Source organism: Rhinoderma darwinii, chromosome 5 (assembly GCF_050947455.1).
Source record: "Rhinoderma darwinii isolate aRhiDar2 chromosome 5, aRhiDar2.hap1, whole genome shotgun sequence".
Classification (NCBI taxonomy): Eukaryota; Metazoa; Chordata; class Amphibia; order Anura; family Rhinodermatidae; genus Rhinoderma; species Rhinoderma darwinii.
This window is the reverse complement of record NC_134691.1, coordinates 209,355,946-209,374,541: the sequence shown is the minus strand read 5'-3', so window position 1 is coordinate 209,374,541 and position 18,596 is coordinate 209,355,946. Positions and strand designations below refer to the sequence as shown.

General features: G+C 42.8%; 1 protein-coding gene across 2 annotated transcripts in view; it reads left to right on the top strand.

Moving 5' to 3' along the window:
* The first annotated feature begins 3,121 nt into the window (after nt 1–3,121).
* MARCHF6 (membrane associated ring-CH-type finger 6) overlaps nt 3,122–18,596 on the top strand; it is a 375,114-nt gene continuing 359,639 nt past the window's right edge. The window contains exon 1 of one of the 2 annotated variants that reach the window (XM_075826906.1): nt 3,122–3,291. In XM_075826906.1, coding sequence (XP_075683021.1) covers nt 3,273–3,291 — 19 coding nt within the window. In that variant the 5' untranslated portion in view covers nt 3,122–3,272. The remainder of the gene's footprint in view (nt 3,292–18,596) is intronic. The other variant, XM_075826903.1, reaches the window with a different exon arrangement.

Sequence of the window (18,596 nt, the reverse complement as noted above, 5' to 3'; positions counted from 1 at the left end):
CTTTCTAAAATACCCATTATATTGTAATACATGTTCTCCTTTATAACATTTCACTCCTTATGGTCCCAAATACATTATATATGTATATTTATACCATAACACATCCCATAAATTGTTAAGCGGGTTCTCCAGAATACCCCATATGTGGTATCAGGGCATATGTAAGCTGTGAGGAATAAATCAGGTTATATGTAATATGTGCGGGTACATCAGGCTATATGTAAGCTGGGCGGAGTACATCAGGGTATGTGTAATATGCGTGGAGTACATCAGGATATATGTAAGCTGTGCGGAGTACATCAGGATATATGTAATATGTGAGGAGTACATCAGGCTATATGTAAGCTGTGAGGAGTACATCCGGGTATATGTAATATGTGAGGAGTACATCAGGGTATATGTAATATGTGAGGAGTACATCAGGGTATATGTAATATGTGAGGAGTACATCAGGGTATATGTAATATGTGAGGAGTACATCAGGATATATGTAATCTGGGCAGAGTACATCAGGGTATATGTACACTGTGCGGAGTACATCAGGTCATAATAGGATGATGTAATAATGGGGAGAATGAATAATCCATGGACTGGTGTGGTACGCTTGGAACCAATCCTTTATACACAGGCCGGGTTTATTGGGTATTATACAAAATATCTGCGCTCCAGTATTGCCTAATCTTTGACTTCTTCACTAGCCCTATAAGCCGCACAAGGCCCTAAAGTTTCCTCATCTCCGCTGAGTCTACGGGGTCCACCTGTGGGATCCAGCAAATGACGATGTGGGGTGTTTAGTGAAATTCTACTGGACCTAAAAATGAGTCTGGGTCGTCATTTAGAATCATTTTGCATCATTGCGTTTTGAGGGTCATAACGTGTTATTTTTCCGTTGACGGAGCTGTGTGAGGACGCGTTTTTTGTGGAACGAGCTGTAATTTTTATTGGTTCCATTTTGGGGTACATGCGATTTTTTTATCACTATTTATTCCATTTTTTGGGAGATGAGGAAACCAAAAAACAGCCATTCCAGCACGTTTCTTTTTGTTTTTTTTTTACAGTTTTCACCGTGCAGTATAAACAACATGTTAACTTTATTCTGCGGGGCAATACGATTACAGAAACACCAAATTTATATCGTTTTTTTAAGTTTCACTACGTTCCCACAATAAAAATACTCTTTTCTAAAAAAATCATGTTTTAGTGTCGCCATTTTCTGTCAGCCATAACTTTTTTATTTTTTAGTTGATATCGCTGCGGGAGGGCTTGTTTTATGCGTGACGAACTGTAGTTTCTATTGGTACAATTTTGCGTTACTTGCAACTTTTTGATCACTTTTTATTACATTTTTTTTGAGACAAGACGACCCAAAAATAAAATGCTGTCATTGTTTTTTATTAAAAAAAATTACGGTGTTCACCGTGCGGTAAAAATAATGTGATATTTTTATAGATCAGGCCGTTCTGAACGCGGCGATACCTATTATGTATAGTTTTTTTTCATATTTTCATTTTTTTTCTAATAATAAAGGAGTTGATCAGGGAAACAGGGCAAGTGTTGTTTTTATTATTTATTTATTATTTATTAACTTTTATTTATTTATTTTTCTTTCACATTTTTTTCTAAATTTTTTACTTTTTCTTTTACACTGACCTGGGGACTTGAAGATCTGGTCTTCTGATCCCCGGTACGATGCACTGCACTACTTATGTAGTGCAGTGCATCGTAACTGTCATTCTTCATTTGACAGTTAGCGTATTAGGTCCTGCCTAGTAACGGCTTCCTGGTTGCCATAGCAACAATCGCCACCCGCGATCCATCGCGTGGGCGCCCGGGGGTTACAGAGGGAGCTCCCTCCCTCTGTCAACCACTTCAATGCAGCGGACGTCATTGACAGCCGCATTGAAGGGGTTAAATGGCTGCGATCGGCGGTAACAGCCATCGCAGCGGCATGTCAGCTGTGTATAACAGCTGACAGCCGCTGAAGATAAAGCGCGCACAGCTCCTGTGCTCGCTTTATCTGCAGGGCGTAACTGTACACCCGTCTGCGGGAAGTCACTTGGTTTTCGGGCGTACAGTTACGCCCGTGTGCGGGAAGGGGTTAATCCATTCTTTGTGGCGTTTTGTTTTTGGGTGCTCATCGTGCGGGTTAAATAATGTTATATTGTAATAGTTGTGACTTTTACGGGCGCGGTGACACCAGTTATTTTTTTCATATTGCTTTAGGGGGAAAATGGGAAAAGGGTTTTTTCTTAACTTTTTTTTTTTAATATAGATTTTAGTTTGGAATCTCCGCTGCAAAAAAAGTGTTGGTAAAAAAGAAAAAAAAAAAAGCCAATATTTCCCGCCGGGCATTGTCATAGTGACTCGCCCTTTTGTTCTCCGTGAATCCTTGTGTACTTTGATGACGTTGCAGCCCATGCGACCGCTGGAGCAGTGACATCACCCCAGGAGAACGCCCGGTGGGTTATTAATTTCAAAAAGGTGTTGTTTTTTTGTTCCAATTTGCGCTGGAATCACAGCATCTCCACTACAAAAATCACAACACGTGCGATTTGTTGCAGGTTTTACCTTTCCATTGAATGGAGAAAACCCACAACAAAAGAGCAACGTTTAACGACTAAAAAAAGCGCCAAATTACGAACGTTTTTCTCAGCTGATTTTTTCCACAGCGTGTGGATTAGATTTGTTTACTGCTCCCGTAAACGCAGCGTATTTCCCACACAGAATTCCGTATCGTAAATTCTGCAGCATTTACGTTAAGGGTCTATTCAGATGTCGCGGTTGAAACCCCATCCAAAAAAAAAGCAACTGTTTTTACTGCAAACGCATACAAATACGCAACTCAACCGCAACGTCTGAATGGACCCAAGTCAATGCAGAAAAACGACAACAAACAGGCCTAAAAAAAGGTGCTGTTTCAAAAGCAAGGTGTGAATGACAAAAAAACGTGCGGTTTTTATGCCCTGGAGAGTACAAGGAGCTCGGAATAGACTGGGTTATGGAGACTACAAAGCGCGGTCGTATTTATCACGTGACAACACCAGGAAACACTTTGCCTGTCATACGTTCCTCCTACGTCACGCATTAAACTATCAAATCGGGACCAACTTGTAAACTGCGCGAGCCAATCAGCGATTTAGTATAGGCCGAGACCAGGCGGTTGCGTTGCTGCTTTGTAGGTACGGGATCGTGCAGGGGGACGGGGCTGACTCTACTTCCTGAAAATAACAGACTGTGGAGCGTAACGAAGGCTGCGTCACAGGGCAGGCAAGATGGAGACTCCAGATGAAGGTAAAAGAAGTGCACGGAACGGTTAAGTAACGTGACTAGTTGCGTTTAGCATTGTGGTTTATATAACGTGCACTCGCCGTTTCCTACATCGCTTTACGTTAGAGGGCTGACGTTCTGGAGAATGCACTGGGCATTGTGCCTGACGTTTACTGAATGTCTTGGTTATTTTCATTAATTTTGCCTAGTCTATAAGCTTTGTCTTCGATGCTGTAATAGGATAGTTTATAGAATGTATGCAACAGTATCTTTCTGACGTTTACACCTAGTCTAAAAGGGATTCCCATTTTCAACATTCATGGCATAGCCACAGGTTATGCAATAAATGCCTTATTGCTGGTCCCAATTTTGGTCACCTATCGGGAGATTCCGCCTGGCCTTTTCTATAAGGCCTGATTTACACAAACGTGTGCGTTTTGCGCACGCAAAAAACGCGGTGTTTTGCGTGCGCAAAAGACACTTAACAGCTGCGTGTGTCAGTGTATGATGCGCGGCTGCGTGATTTTCGCGCAGCCGCCATCATTATGACACTCCGTTTGGATGTTTGTAAACAGAAAAGCACGTGGTGCTTTTCTGTTTACATTCAGTGTTTGACAGCTGTTGCGCGAATCACGCAGGTCGCACGGAAGTGCTTCCGCGCGACCTGCGTGGTTTTCACGCACCCATTGACTTCAAAGGGGGTGTGATGCGCGAACAGCGCACAAAGATAAGACATGTCGGGAGTTTTACTCAACGCACTTGCGCTGCGCAAAATTCAAGCACTGTCTGCACTGCCCCATAGACTAACGTAGGTGCGTACGACATGCGCGTCGCACACGCGTATCTTACGCTCGTGTAAATGATGCCTAACTCCTACAAGTGTATGAAGAACGCGACGCCTGGGAATTGGTGAACTGGGGTCGTCGGACCCCTGATAGGTGAGCGCCCTAGAGGTGGAACGCGCGTGTAACGGGCATATTCTGCAAATGCCTAAAGATCCGTTTACATGGGCCAATAATCGGCCGAACATGCATACTTCTGAATGTTCACAGGGCATCGATCAGGCGACAAACGTTTGGCGACTGATCTTCTAGTTTTTGCAGCCTATAAGATCATCGTTGTGGCCACCGCACCAGTTAAACGGGGTTCGGGAGCCCCCCTGTTCTCGACATAGGTGTGGGTCCCCGAGATGGGACCTGCATTTATCAGACATTTATGCCATATCCCCTGGAAATGCCACAAATGCCTAAGATGGGACAACCCCTTTAAAGATTTTTTTGTTGTCCCCATGTGGTAAAGCATCAGCCTATGTAGAAAGGCCGGGTAAGGGTGTGGTCACATCAGCTTTAGTTTCCGCTGAGGGGTTCAGTCTGAGGTTTTTGTCGGGTTAACCCCACCGCAGAAAGGCAAACTGAAACCTCCGCTTCCTTTTCTCTCACCATTGATCTCAATGGTGACGGAAACCTAGCTAATGGTTTCTATTTGTCACCGTTGTGACATGGTCCGTCATTTTGATGGAATCAATAGCGTATACGACTGCGCTTTTGATTCCGTCAAAACGACGGAACCCTGTCACAACGGTGACAAATAGAAACCATTAGCTAGGTTTCCGTCACCATTGAGATCAATGGTGAGAGAAAAGGAAGCGGAGGTTTCAGTTTGCCTTTCCATTGAGGGGTTAACCCGATGGAACCTCCGACGGAACCCCTTAACGGAAGGGCAATGGTGATGTGAACAGGCCCTAACGTGTGCCCATCGATAGACTTGTAATAGCATCGATCGGTGTTCATAATAGGAAGAAATCTACCAATTTAAACCAGCCGAAAGGCTCATTCACACTGGCCAGTTATTAGGGTATGTGCACACGGTGAGAGGCTTTTACGGCTGAAATGACACTGTTTTCAGGAGAAAACAGCTGCCTCGTTTCAGACGTAATTGCTCCTCCTCGCATTTTGCGAGGCTTCTCTGACAGCCGTAAATTTTGAGCTGTGCTTCATTGAGTTCAATGAAGAACGGCTCAAATTACGTCTGAAAGAAGTGTCCTGCACTTCTTTTGACGAGGCTGTATTTTTACGCATCGTCGTACGTCGGCAAACCCATTCAAATGAATGGGCAGATGTTTGCCGACGTATTGTAGCCCTATTTTCAGACGTAAAACGAGGCATAATACGCCTCGTATACGTCTGAAAATAGGTCGTGTGAACCCAGCCTCAGAAATCGCTTGTTTCCAGGTGATGGTAACAATAATTGTCTAGCGAAAATGCTTAAAGGGGTATTCCGGAACTAAAAAATTACATTTATTTAAATAAAACAATGAAAATGATATAACTTTACAATGTACTTACGTTTCATCAGATGGCTGTAGCGTCGTATATCCTCCTCCGTCACCGCCCCCTTAGTGAAGCAAAATCTGCACTTCCTGTGCAGACCCGTCCATTTAGTCTTCTGCCTTGCTTCCGGTTTCCGGCTTTCACACTGTACGGTTACGTCACAAATGACGTAACCGTACCACGTGCTTCTTTATCTCAGAGCATGCGTGGTTAACACACTCCACCGCGCATGCTCTGTGAAATTATAACCCCTTATAAATTACCGACGCAATACGAAGTTGCGGGAATAACGGCCGTTTCGGCCGTCTTCCCGACAGGTGCAGGAGCTGTGACAGCTGCTGTCTCGTACAGCAGCTGCCGCAGCTCCTACAGCGGGGACCGATCGCTGTGTCCCCGCTGTCTAACCCCTTAAAAGCCGCGTTCAATAGAGATCGCGGCTTTTTAGGGGTTAAGTTACCATCGCCGGCCTGCTACACGATAGCGGCCGGCGATGGTTACTATGGCAACCGGACACCAAACAATGGCGTCCGGCTATGCCATCGACGGAAGCCTAATGGGTCCTGACAAAGTCAGGACCCACTATGCTTGCTGTCAGTGAATAGCTGACAGTTCTAATACACTGCACTACGCATGTAGTGCAGAGTATTAGAATAGCGATCAGGGCCTCCTGCCCTCAAGTCCCCTAGTGGGACAAAGTAATAAAGTAAAAAAAAAAGATGTGTAAAAATAAGAAAATAAAAGTTAAAAAAAAATCCCCTTTTTTTCCCTTATCAGTCCTTTTTTATTAATAAAAATATATAAATAAATAAAATATACATAATTGGTATCGCCACGTCCGTAACGGCCTGAACTACAAAATTATTTCGTTATTTATCCCGCGCGGTGAACGCCGTAAAAGAAAATAATAATAAACCGTACCAAAATCACAATTGTTTGGTCACTTCACCTCCCAAAAAATGTATTAAAAAGAGATCAAAAAGTCGCATGTACCGAAAAATGGTCCTGATCGAAACTACAGATCATTACGCAAAAAATAAGTCCTCGCACGGCTTTATTGATGGAAAAATAATAAAGTTCTTGCTCTTAGAATAAGGTAACACAAAAAGTGAATGATTTTTTACAAAACGTATTTTATTGTGCAAATGCCATAAGACATAAAAGAACTATAAACATCTGGTGTCACCGTAAGGCCGAGTTTACACGAGCGTGTGCATTTTGTGCAAGCAAAAAGTGCGGCGTTTTGCGTGCGCAAAAGGCAATTAACAGCTCCGCGTGTCAGCCCTTTATGATGCGCGGCTGCCTGGTTTTCGCGCAGCCACCATCATTATGACACTCCGTTTGGATGTTTGTAAACAGAAAAGAACGTGGTGCTTTTCTGTTTTCGTTCATCCTTTACAGTGCTGTTGCGCGAATCACGCACGTCCCACGGAAGTGCTTCTGTGCGACATGCGTGGTTTTCACACACCCATTGACTTCATATATGTGTATGTGTGATTTGTTTTGACACTTTTACTTTCAAAAAACAACTTTTTGGGCAAAAAAAATAGTTTTATTTGATTTTCACTGTAATTTTTTTTTTGTTTTTTCACCAACTTTATTTAACGGATTGACATTTTTTTTTTTAGTCCCACCATGGGACTTCACTATGCGATGTGCCGATCACATATATAATGCTTTGGTATACTTCTTGTTATTATTGCCTGTCAGTATAAAACAGAGGGAGCTCCCTCCCTCTGTCAAACACATTAGATGCCGCTGTCACTATTGACAGCGGCATTTAATGGGTTAAATTGCCGGAATCGGAGCGCGCTTCGATTACGGCAGTTGCAGCAAGAGCCAGGCTGTGTATAACAGCCGTGCTCCTGCCGCTGATCGCGTGGGTACACTGGCAGTACCCGCGCCATCACAGGACGGATATATCCCTCCTCCTGCGCGAACTAGCAGCTGCAGAGCACTGATATATCCGCCCTTCGGCGTTAAGAGGTTAAAAACGCAGATATCCAGTGATTTCAGCTTGTGCTATCAGTAATAGAATGAGAGCACCAAAATGAAGACTGAGATTGCAGAAGTTAGTAGAGCTGGGTGTAGTAGGCGGAGCAAGTGCACTGCTGCATGCACATTGCATGCTGGGACTAGAGCAGTGCATGCAGGGAAGAGAAACACAGGAAGAGAAGAGGAATGAACTTACTGAGCAAAACAAACCTCTCAAGGTAAACAATAGGGAGTAGTGTTACTAAAACCATTTATTATCAAGAAAAAGCTAGTCAGAGTGCAATAATATATTAATAGAGGAACATTGCATTGATTTAAAAAAAAAAAAAAAGGATTGGAAAACCCCTTTAAAGAGGCTCTATCACCACATTATAAGTGCCCTATCTCCTACATAATCTGATTGGCGCTGTAATGTAGATAACAGCTGTGGTTTTTATTTTGAAAAACCCTCATTTTTGAGCAAGTTATGAGCAATTATAGATTTATTCTAATTAGTTAATAGACAACGGAGTGGTTTTTTTACCTTTTGACCAACTGGGCGTTGTACAGAGGAGTGTATGACGGTGACCAATCAGTGACCAACCAGCGTCATACACTTCTCTCCATTCATGTCCATTTGTACTCAGCACAGCGTGATCTTGCGAAATCACGCTGTGCTGTCACATACACCCACATTAACTTTACTGTAGTGTCTTGAGAGTGAATAAACATCACCTCCAGCCAGGACACGATGTCTATTCACACTCCCTACACTTCGGTAAAGCTTGTGTGGGACTTAATCACAACACAGCGTGATCTCGCGATATCACGCTGTACTGTGTGAGTAAGTCCCACAAAAACTTTACCGACGTGTTGGGAGTGTGAATAGACATCGCGTCCTGGCTGGAGGTGATGTTTATTCACTCTCAAGACACTACAGTAAAGTTAATGTGGGTGTATGTGACAGCACAGCGTGATCTCACGAGATCACACTGTGCTGAGTACAAATGGGCATTAATGGAGAGAAGTGTATGACGCTGGTTGGTCACTGATTGGTCACCGTCATACACTCCTCTGTACAACGCCCAGTTGGTAAAAAGTAAAAACACGCCCAGTTGTCCATTAAGAATCTAATTAGAATAAATCGAAAATTGCTCATAACTTGCTAAAAAATGATCGTTTTTCAAAATAAAAACCACTGTTATCTACATTACAGCGCCAATCAGATTATGTAGGAGATATGTAGGCACTTATAATCTGGCGACAGAGCCTCTTTAAATGATATGTGCACCTTTTTGTAGTTTTTTTTTTTTTTTGTCTGTTGTATTTTTGAGTGTAAACACCTTGAAATACGCCTGGAAAAACACTCATACAAACAGCTTGCCATTGAATTCATTGGGAAATACACTGTGCTGTTCACGTAAGATGTATTTTTGCACTGCTGAATTAAAAAAAACGCCTTGTAAAAAGAAGTAGCACGTCACTTCTTGAGGTGTTTTTGGAGTTGATTTTCTATTGAGGCTATGAAAAACGCCTCAAAAGACGCTTCAAATGAAAAAGAAACTGCTTCAAAAACGCCTTGAAATCAGGGGCTGCTATCCCTTGAAAACGGCTTCGTAATTTTCAACGACTTCTTTTGTACGTGTGAACATACCCTCAATGTTCGAACAGTGTGATCTCCAGGCATGCGATCGCTGTGATAACCTGTCAGAGCGATCACATTACTCCTACAATCGGCGCTTGTGTCTAGAGACAACTTGTGAAAGCCCCCCTGGAGACCACTCGGTGTGGTCTCCAGGTCATGTGATCACTGCGACGGCCTGTCACAGTGATCACAGAAAAGTTTGTTAGTAAATAACAAGCTTTTCCATTAGTTGTATCTTCTCCATCTCTGGCAGGCCGCCGGAGAGGGAGAAGAGCATGTCATGTAAAACACAAACAAACACGCTTTTTTTTCCGCAATAAATAGATAGAAAAATAATATTTATCTGTCTGATAGATAAATATAGAGCTTGCTATTTCCCGTGGCCTACATTGCAAGTAATGAGTGTCAATGTGGTAGCATAATTTTACTTGCGATGTAGGCTACGGTGCAAAGTGAATTTTGGCCTTTCGACCTGTGTAGTGGTCAAAGTCGCCGTGTAGCCCGAGCCTAGAACTATACTATATATGTGATGGAGATCATGATAATCTTTATTTGTATGACATAATAATGATGACCTATATAACTGCAGAATTTGTGTCATACAAGTAAAGATTATCATTACTTCTATCTGTCATATCATATATATTGATGTATTGTACAGCTTTAGGCTGGGGCTATACGGCGACTTTGTCCGCGACGCAGGTTACACAACCAAAGCGTTTGTGATGTCCCGCAGCTTACATTGCAAGTAATTAAAGTCAATGTGGTTGTGTTGCAAGTTGCCACGACGTGACCGTTGCAAGAAATCCAAACTATCGTGACGCAGTTACTTGCAGGTCGCAGCACGATCACATTGACTTTCATTACTTGCTGCGTAGGCTATGGGACATAGCGATCTTTGGCTGTGTAACCTGTGTCGTGGCCAAAGTCGCCATGCAGCCTTAGATGTGGCGGATTTGCTGCAGATTTTACCCGCGGATTTGAGCAGATGAAGTCTACAGTGGATTACAGTACAAGGCAAGTAGATGAGATTTTACCAATGTCATCCACATGTTGCAAATATTTTACACTGTAGATTTTCATATCTTTGATATAAGTAAATACCTTTCCATAAGTAATTTTGGGGGTGTTAAAGGGGTTGTCTAGTCCCCAAAATTGATGGCCTATCCTCAGAAAAGGCCATCAATATCTGATCGGTCGATGTCCAAATCCCGTCACCCCAGTCGAACAGCTGGTTTGAAGGGACCGCTTCGCTGCGTGCTCTTTAAAACAGCTGATTGATGGGGGTGCCGGGAGTCCAATCAGATATTGATGGCCTTTCCAGAGGATAGACAATCAATTTTTTGGGGACTGGACAACCCCTTTAACTGGTTCTCGACCGCTGGCTGTGTTTTACGGCCAGCGGTCAGGGTCCTTAAAACCCGAGCCATAGACTTTTTACGGCTCGGGTTTTAACTTGCTGCCCGCACGATCGGGCAGCTGAATGTCGGGTCTCCGGCTGTCAGTGACTGCCGGGGACCCTGAGGAGAGGATAGAAGGAGCTTTCGCTGCTTCTGTCTTCTCCGATGTCTTTTTACACAACGCTCAATGAACGCTGTGTATAGGAATAGAGACAGCAGCAGCCGCGCTGTCTCTATTGCTCCCGGTGATCATGTGACAGGTCAGATGATCACCGGGTACCTTTACTGACAGACTGCTGCTGGGTCTTACTAGACCCAGCACAGCCCTATTCGTGACAATCGTCACTATGAGAGGGCTGATTTCCCCTGTAACTGGGGCTGCCGTGCCGCTCCAGTTACAGTGGAAAAGATGGTGTAAAAGAAAGAAAAAAAATATATAAAGTTCCTCAAAGGTCTTTTTCTGAAACTATTTAGGGACAGACCATAGTAATAAAAAAATTGTAAATTAAAGTACAAAAAAAATTAATAATAAATACACCTAAAATACCCACCCCCAAAAAAAACGTTCCCCCCCCCCCGCCAATCGTTGTAACGCTAGCGCTGACCCAATTACCCTAATATAGACATGTAATATATTAAAATTTACGGTAAACAATGACGATCACAAATAAAAGGTCTATTTTAGGGTAAAACTGTTATTACCCGAAAAAAATAAATGGCTGAAACGTAAAAAAGCGTATTTTTTTTTTACTATTATTTTCAAATTTATGAATACAAATTCTAAAATAGCAAAAAAGGTGTGTATAAAAACGATAAAAAAAGAAACCTGCATTGTCTACGGAAAAAATGTCGCAAAAATCACGTCGCTAGCCGAACAAATAAAAAAGTTATAGCCATTTAACTAACACGTGCTAAAAATGGTGTCTGGTCCTGATGGCGTAAAGTAGCCCGGTCCTGAACCGGTTAACAGTGTTTTGGTACTTCACAACATCTGTAATGGTCGTATGGTGTCCGCAAACCAGCTTTGGAAGATTTAGGCCTGATTTACACGAGTTTGTGCGTTTTGCGCACGCAAAAAACACGGCGTTTTGCGTGCGCAAAAAACACTTAACAGCTGCGTGTGTCATCAGCGTATGATGCGCGGCTGCGTGATTTTCGCGCAGCCGCCATCATCTTGACACTCCGTTTGGATGTTTGTAAACAGAAAAGCACGTGGTGCTTTTCTGTTTACGTTCAGAGTTTGACTGCTGTTGCGCGAATCACGCAGTTCGCATGGAAGTGCTTCTGTGCGACCTGCGTGGTTTTCACGCACCCATTGACTGAAACACGCTCGTGTAAATCAGGCCTTACTCTCCAAAAGCCAGTTTATGCACCATTCATTGTAAGCTCCACCTTGTGCCCAGCTTGTAAGAAATGCGCACACATTTAGTATCGCTGAAGCCAGCAGAAGTTGCCAAATATGTATTCAGGTTTGTTTACCCGGTGGCATGCACCAGATGTCAAAAAACATCACCTAAATTCACATTTTTTATTTAATTGTTCCTTCCATATTTAAAAAAAAAAAAAAGTAAAAATACCTATTTTTACATAATATGGAGCCCAATATGTTCTGAGAAAATAAAGACCAAATAAATATAGGTTGGAAGAGTAATAGAACAACAATTTGCTTTTAAATTGGCACATGGCTAAGACTCGGAAATGGGGCTGGTCAGGAAGTGGGGTGGGGGGCTCTCGTCAGGAAAGGGTTAAGATACAGCTTCTATGTATCCTATATCTTTCATCTGTTAAACTGAGCTGACCGCTTGGCTGAGAGCGGGTCCTGTGTGTCCGGCACACGTGATCCACCGAATATCGATCACATCTAAGGCATTGGTGTGTTCCGTTCCGCTGTGTCAGAGAAGAGCAAGGGAATAATAGAAGCAACGGTTCCATTGCACAACGGACACTGCCTTCACTCGTCGGGGTGTCCGTGATTTTACTGCGGCATCCTGTGCTATTTTCTCCAGTAATCTCGGCTGGATCTGCGGCGGGACCCCTAACGGAGCCTCCAGTGCCGATGTGAACGAGGCCTAAGTTCACAACTTACCTTTTATCTCTCTTTATTTTTTTCATTCTACTATAAGAATTTTGACTATTTTGTCAGGTTCATTACCTAAAGTAAAATTTCAATTTCAGGTAATGCAACAAAACAGGGAAAAACACCCAAGGGGTGAATACTTTATTAAGGCAATGTATATCTGTAGCCGGTTTCAGACTCGCCTAACTTGTCAATTATTATGCCGTATCTCTCTTATTGGCAGGTACTGTCTCTGAATTCGTACCTGCTCTTAAATTGTAAGAGGGATTCATCTATAGCAATCTGTTTTCCATGGGTGTACATTTCACAAAGTTTTTGTGTAAAATGTGTAATCTGAGGCCAAATCTTGTGAAGGTACTCCGAGTTGGTCATTTTGGAGTGGGCACTACAAGTTATCATTATAATGAAAAAATGTAATACCTGCGTCAAATCTTCCCCTGGACATTGCAGCGCGGTACACGGGTGTGTGGTGCAAAACCTTTGTTGACCAATATGATCTTTGTGTTTTTTTGGTTATACCCTCGCACTACATTTTTGCCAGCAGAGTAGAAATACTCCTGTTAGCAGTTTTGAGGAGTATTTTTAATTCAAATTAATAAAACGTAGTGACTTGTGGTGTTAAAAACTCCCTATTTCTGCAGGGAAACATTACTATAACTTATAACAATGCTTTCGTACATAAATAGCGGGTTTCGGTAATCCTAACGCCTCATGCACACGACGGTAGCCATGTGCATGGCCGTGATTTTCGGGTCAGCCGGGGGCAGAGTGTTACCCGCAAGCCGCCTGCCATTATTTGCTATGAGCCTGGACAGCAGAACACGGCTGTAATAAGACATGTCCGTTCTTTCTACAGTCCTGGGCCATGCACGGACCGTGGAAACCACGGTCGGGTGCATGGCCCCATAGGAGTGAATTGGGCCGCAATTCTCCCGTGGATTTTCGGGGGAATTGCGGCCGCAAAAGCACGTTCTTGTGCATGGGGCCTAAACCTATTTTATATCATCCATTTTATTTGGACAAATATAAGCAGTACTTTCCATTGCCTCCACAAGACACACAAATGCACAGTACACATAAAATAAATGTTTTATCATTTCCATTAGAAATGAAAGCGGAGCAGTGTCAGGTAGGATTTACACAGATCCCCTTCCAGTCCAGCTAGATTCACACGTAGTGGTGAAAATGCATTTTGTGTTTTTTTTTACGTCTGGAATTTTGTTGCTGTTTTTCCAAAATTGCGGCAAAATAGTGCAGTTTTGCCAAGGTTTCAGGCAAAAAACGGGCACATAAACACAGGGACTGGAGGAGGGGAATAAATGTTGGGAAGGTGGCAATGGCGGTAGGGAGTTGATGATGCTGAATAAACGAGCAGCAGAGTTTTTTTTGCGCTAATATGAGCCTGTATCTGCGTAGCTTTTTACAGCTATAATTTTTTTTGCAGGGTGAGCCGTGCTGCTTCTTTATGTGCACAGCTCAAGTCCTGGCTAATGTGCCTCCAGCTTGGGATTGCTGGGCGACTCCTAATGTCTGGGGCCTGACTGACGTCATTAGGAGTCGCCTGGCAGTTCTGTGCTGGCGGCACAGTGCGAGAGTTTAATGAATTATTTAAAGAGGTTCTGAGAACCTCTCCACATGTACTTATATTACCTGTAGTACTGTGCCGCCTTCCCGCTTTAAATAAGTTCAGTCTCGTGCGTGAGACTACACATCAGACTGATTTCAAAGCGTTTAGTAGCCTTTACATGCGTCAACGCTGCCTCTGTATACCCATATTTAAAAGCAACCCACGCTGCATCAATTTGGTCTGATATAAAATGTTTGCGGATTAGCTGCAATAAATTGTACCGCATTTAGGTTTGTTTGCGTGACAACTAAATTAACAGTCATCTGTGAGCCTAAGGGTATGTTCACACGCAGTGACCAAAAACGTACGAAAATACAGGCGAAAACAGCTCCTGATTTTCAGACGTTTTTGTAGCAACTCACGTTTTTCGCGCTGTATTTTACAGACATTATTGGAGCTGTTTTTCAATGGAGTCGATGAAAAACGGCTCCAAAAACGTACGAAGAAGTGACATGCACTTCTTTTTCTCGGGCGTCTTTTTACGCGCCGTATTTTGACAGCGACGCATAAAATAAAACATTGTGGGAACAGAATACCGTAAAACCCATTGAAAGCAATTGGCAGATGTTTGTAGGCATATTAGGGGCGTTTTTTCAGGTGTAAAACACCCGAATTACATCTGAAAACAGTGCGTGGGAACATACCCTTAGGCCCCATGCACACGACCGTGCCCGCAATCACGGCCCGCGATTGCGGGCACGGCCGGCCGCTGACTGACAGCCGCATTTTCGGGCCGTGCTCCCATACAAAGTATGGGAGCACGGCCCGCAAAATGTGAAAGAACGGACATGTTCCATAATTCCCGGAACATTTCCACGGCACTGACACCCTTCCGTAGTGCTACGGAAAGGTGTCCGTGTTCAATGAAAGTGGATGGCTCCGTTTTTGCGGACCGCAATTGCGGTCCGCAAAAACGGAGGTTTTTTGCTGTCGTGTGCATGGGGCCTTATAATAATCTTTATATAGCGCCAGCATATTACGCATTACTTTACAATGTAGAGGGAAAATAAACAGTTTGTGGAAGACCCAACTAGAGGTGAAGCTCTGTTGGATCTGGTCATTTCTAATAATGCAGATCTTGTTGGGAATGTCAATGTTCATGAAAACCTCGGTAACAGTGATCATAATATAGTTACATTTTACCTATACTGTAAAAAACAAACACAGGCTGGGAGGGCAAAAACATTTCATTTTAAGAAGGCCAATTTCCCCAGGATGAGGGCGGCAATTCAGGATATGGACTGGGAAGAACTAATGTCAAATAATGGAACAAATGATAAATGGGAGATTTTCAAATCTACTTTGGGTAATTATAGTGCAAAATGTATTCCTACAGGTAACAAATATAAACGACTCAAATTAAACCCCACATGGCTTACACCTTCTGTGAAAGGGGCAATACATGACAAAAAAAGGGCATTTAAAAAATACAAATCTGAGGGTACATCTGCAGCCTTTGTAAAATATAAAGAGCTTAATAAAATCTGTAAAAATGTAATAAAATCAGCAAAAATACAAAATGAAAGGCAGGTGGCCAAGGATAGTAAAACAAATCCCCAAAAATTCTTCAAGTATGTAAATTCAAAAAAAAAAGCCCAGGTCTGAACATGTAGGACCCTTAGATAGTGGTAATGGGGAGTTGGTCACAGGGGATCAAGAGAAGGCAGAGTTACTAAATGGGTTCTTCCGCTCTGTATATACAACAGAAGAAAGAGCAGCTGATGTAGCCGGTGCCAGTGCTGTTAATATATCAGTTGATATACTGAATTGGATGAATGTAGAGATGGTCCAAGCTAAATTAAATAAAATAAATGTACACAAGGCCCCGGGACCAGATGGGTTACACCCTAGAGTTCTTAAAGCGCTTAGTTCAGTTATTTCTGTCCCCCTCTTCATAATATTTAGAGTCTCTCATGAGTGGTATAGTGCCAAGGGACTGGCGCAGGGCAAATGTGGTGCCTATTTTCAAAAAGGGCTCTAGGTCTTCGCCGGGTAATTATAGACCAGTAAGCTTAACATCAATTGTGGGGAAAATGTTTGAGGGGCTATTCAGGGACTATATACAGAATTATGTGACAATAAATAGTATTATAAGTGACAGCCAGCATGGTTTTACAAAGGACAGAAGCTGTCAAACCAACCTGATTTGTTTTTATGAAGAGGTAAGCAGAAGCCTAGACAGAGGGGCCGCTGTGGATTTAGTGTTTTTGGACTTTGCAAAGGCATTTGACACTGTCCCTCATAGACATCGAATGGGTAAATTAAGGACTATAGGTTTAGAAAGTATAGTTTGTAATTGGATTGAGAATTGGCTCAAGGACCGTATCCAGAGAGTTGTGGTCAATGATTCCTACTCTGAATGGTCCCCAGTTATAAGTGGTGTACCCCAGGGTTCAGTGCTGGGACCACTATTATTCAACTTATTTATTAATGATATAGAGCATGGGATTAATAGCACTATTTCTATTTTTGCAGATGACACCAAGCAATGTAATATAGTTCAGACTATGGAAGATGTTTGTGAATTGCAGGCAGATTTAAACAAACTCAGTGTTTGGGCGTCCACTTGGCAAATTAAGTTTAATGTAGATAAATGTAAAGTTATGCATCTGGGTACGAAAAACCTGCATGCATCATATGTCCTAGGGGGAGCTACACTGGCGGATTCACTTGTTGAGAAGGATCTGGGTGTTCTTGTAAATCATAAACTAAATTTCAGCATGCAGTGTCAATCAGCTGCTTCAAAGGCCAGCAAAATATTGTCGTGTATCAAAAGAGGCATGGACTCGCGGGACAGGGATGTAATATTACCACTTTACAAAGCATTAGTGAGGCCTCATCTAGAATATGCAGTCCCGTTCTGGGCTCCAGTTCATAGAAAGGATGCCCTGGAGTTGGAAAAAATACAAAGAAGAGCAACGAAGCTAATAAGGGGCATGGAGAATCTAAGTTATGAGGAAAGATTAAAAGAACTAAACCTATTTAGCCTTGAGAAAAGACGACTAAGGGGGGACATGATTAACTTATATAAATATATGAATGCCACATACAAAAAATATGGTGAAATCCTGTTCCTTGTAAAACCCCCTCAAAAAACAAGGAAGTACTCCCTCCGTCTGGAGAAAAAAAGGTTCAAGCTGCAGAGGCGACAAGCCATCCTTACTGTGAGAACGGTGAATTTATGGAATAGCCTACCGCAGGAGCTGGTCACAGCAGGGACAGTAGATGGCTTTAAAAAAGGGTTAGATAATTTCCTAGAACAAAAAAAATATTAACTGCTATGTGTAGAAATTTTTTACTTCCCCTTTCCCATCCCTTGGTTTAACTTGATGGACATGTGTCTTTTTTCAACCGTACAAACTATGTAACTATGACTCTATCAGACATTACATAGTCACAAAGCTAAATTCCCCAACACAGGTCAATTTATTAACGTTTACGCTATATTTCCCCCAAAAAATTCTGTTGCCGAAATTCAGCAGCGTTTAGGCAACGTGAGAACCCGGCCTGAAACTGCACCTCAACCACTATATGTGAATATAGCCTTAGGCCCCATGCACACGACCGTAGATTTCCTCCGTAATTGCGGACCCATTCATTTCTATGGCCGACTGACACCTTTCCGTATATTTACGGGAAGGTGTCCGCGCAGTAGAAAGCTTCCGTAAAAAATAAGACATAACCTATTTTTTTTTACGGAACGTGCTCCCATACTTTATAATGGGGGCACGGTCTTGTGCATGGGGCCTTAGGCTACATGCACATGTTGCGTATTTTGCTTCGGAAAATATGCACCAAATTCGCAGGTAAAAACCGCACCAGTTTGTGCATTTTTTGGTGCAGTTAAATTGACATCCTGCAGATTTTAAAATATGCACCGCAGGTCAAATTCCGTCCCGAATATACTGCAACGTGTACGTGAAATTTCCTGGAATCTCATGGACTATGCTAGTACTGTATTACGCTGCGGATTTGCCGCACACAAATACGCGTGGCAAAACCGCACGTAATATGCATCATGTGCATTGAGCCTTAGGCTGGGTTCACACGACCTATTTTCAGGCGTAAACGAGGCGTATTATGCCTCGATTTACACCTGAAAATACGGCTCCAATACGTCTGCAAACATCTGCCCATTCATTTGAATGGGTTTGCCGACGTACTGTGCCGACGACCTGCAATTTACGCGTCGTCGTTTGACAGCGGTCAAACGACGACACGTAAAATGACTGCCTCGTCAAAGAAGTGCAGGACACATCTTTGCCACGTAATTTGAGCC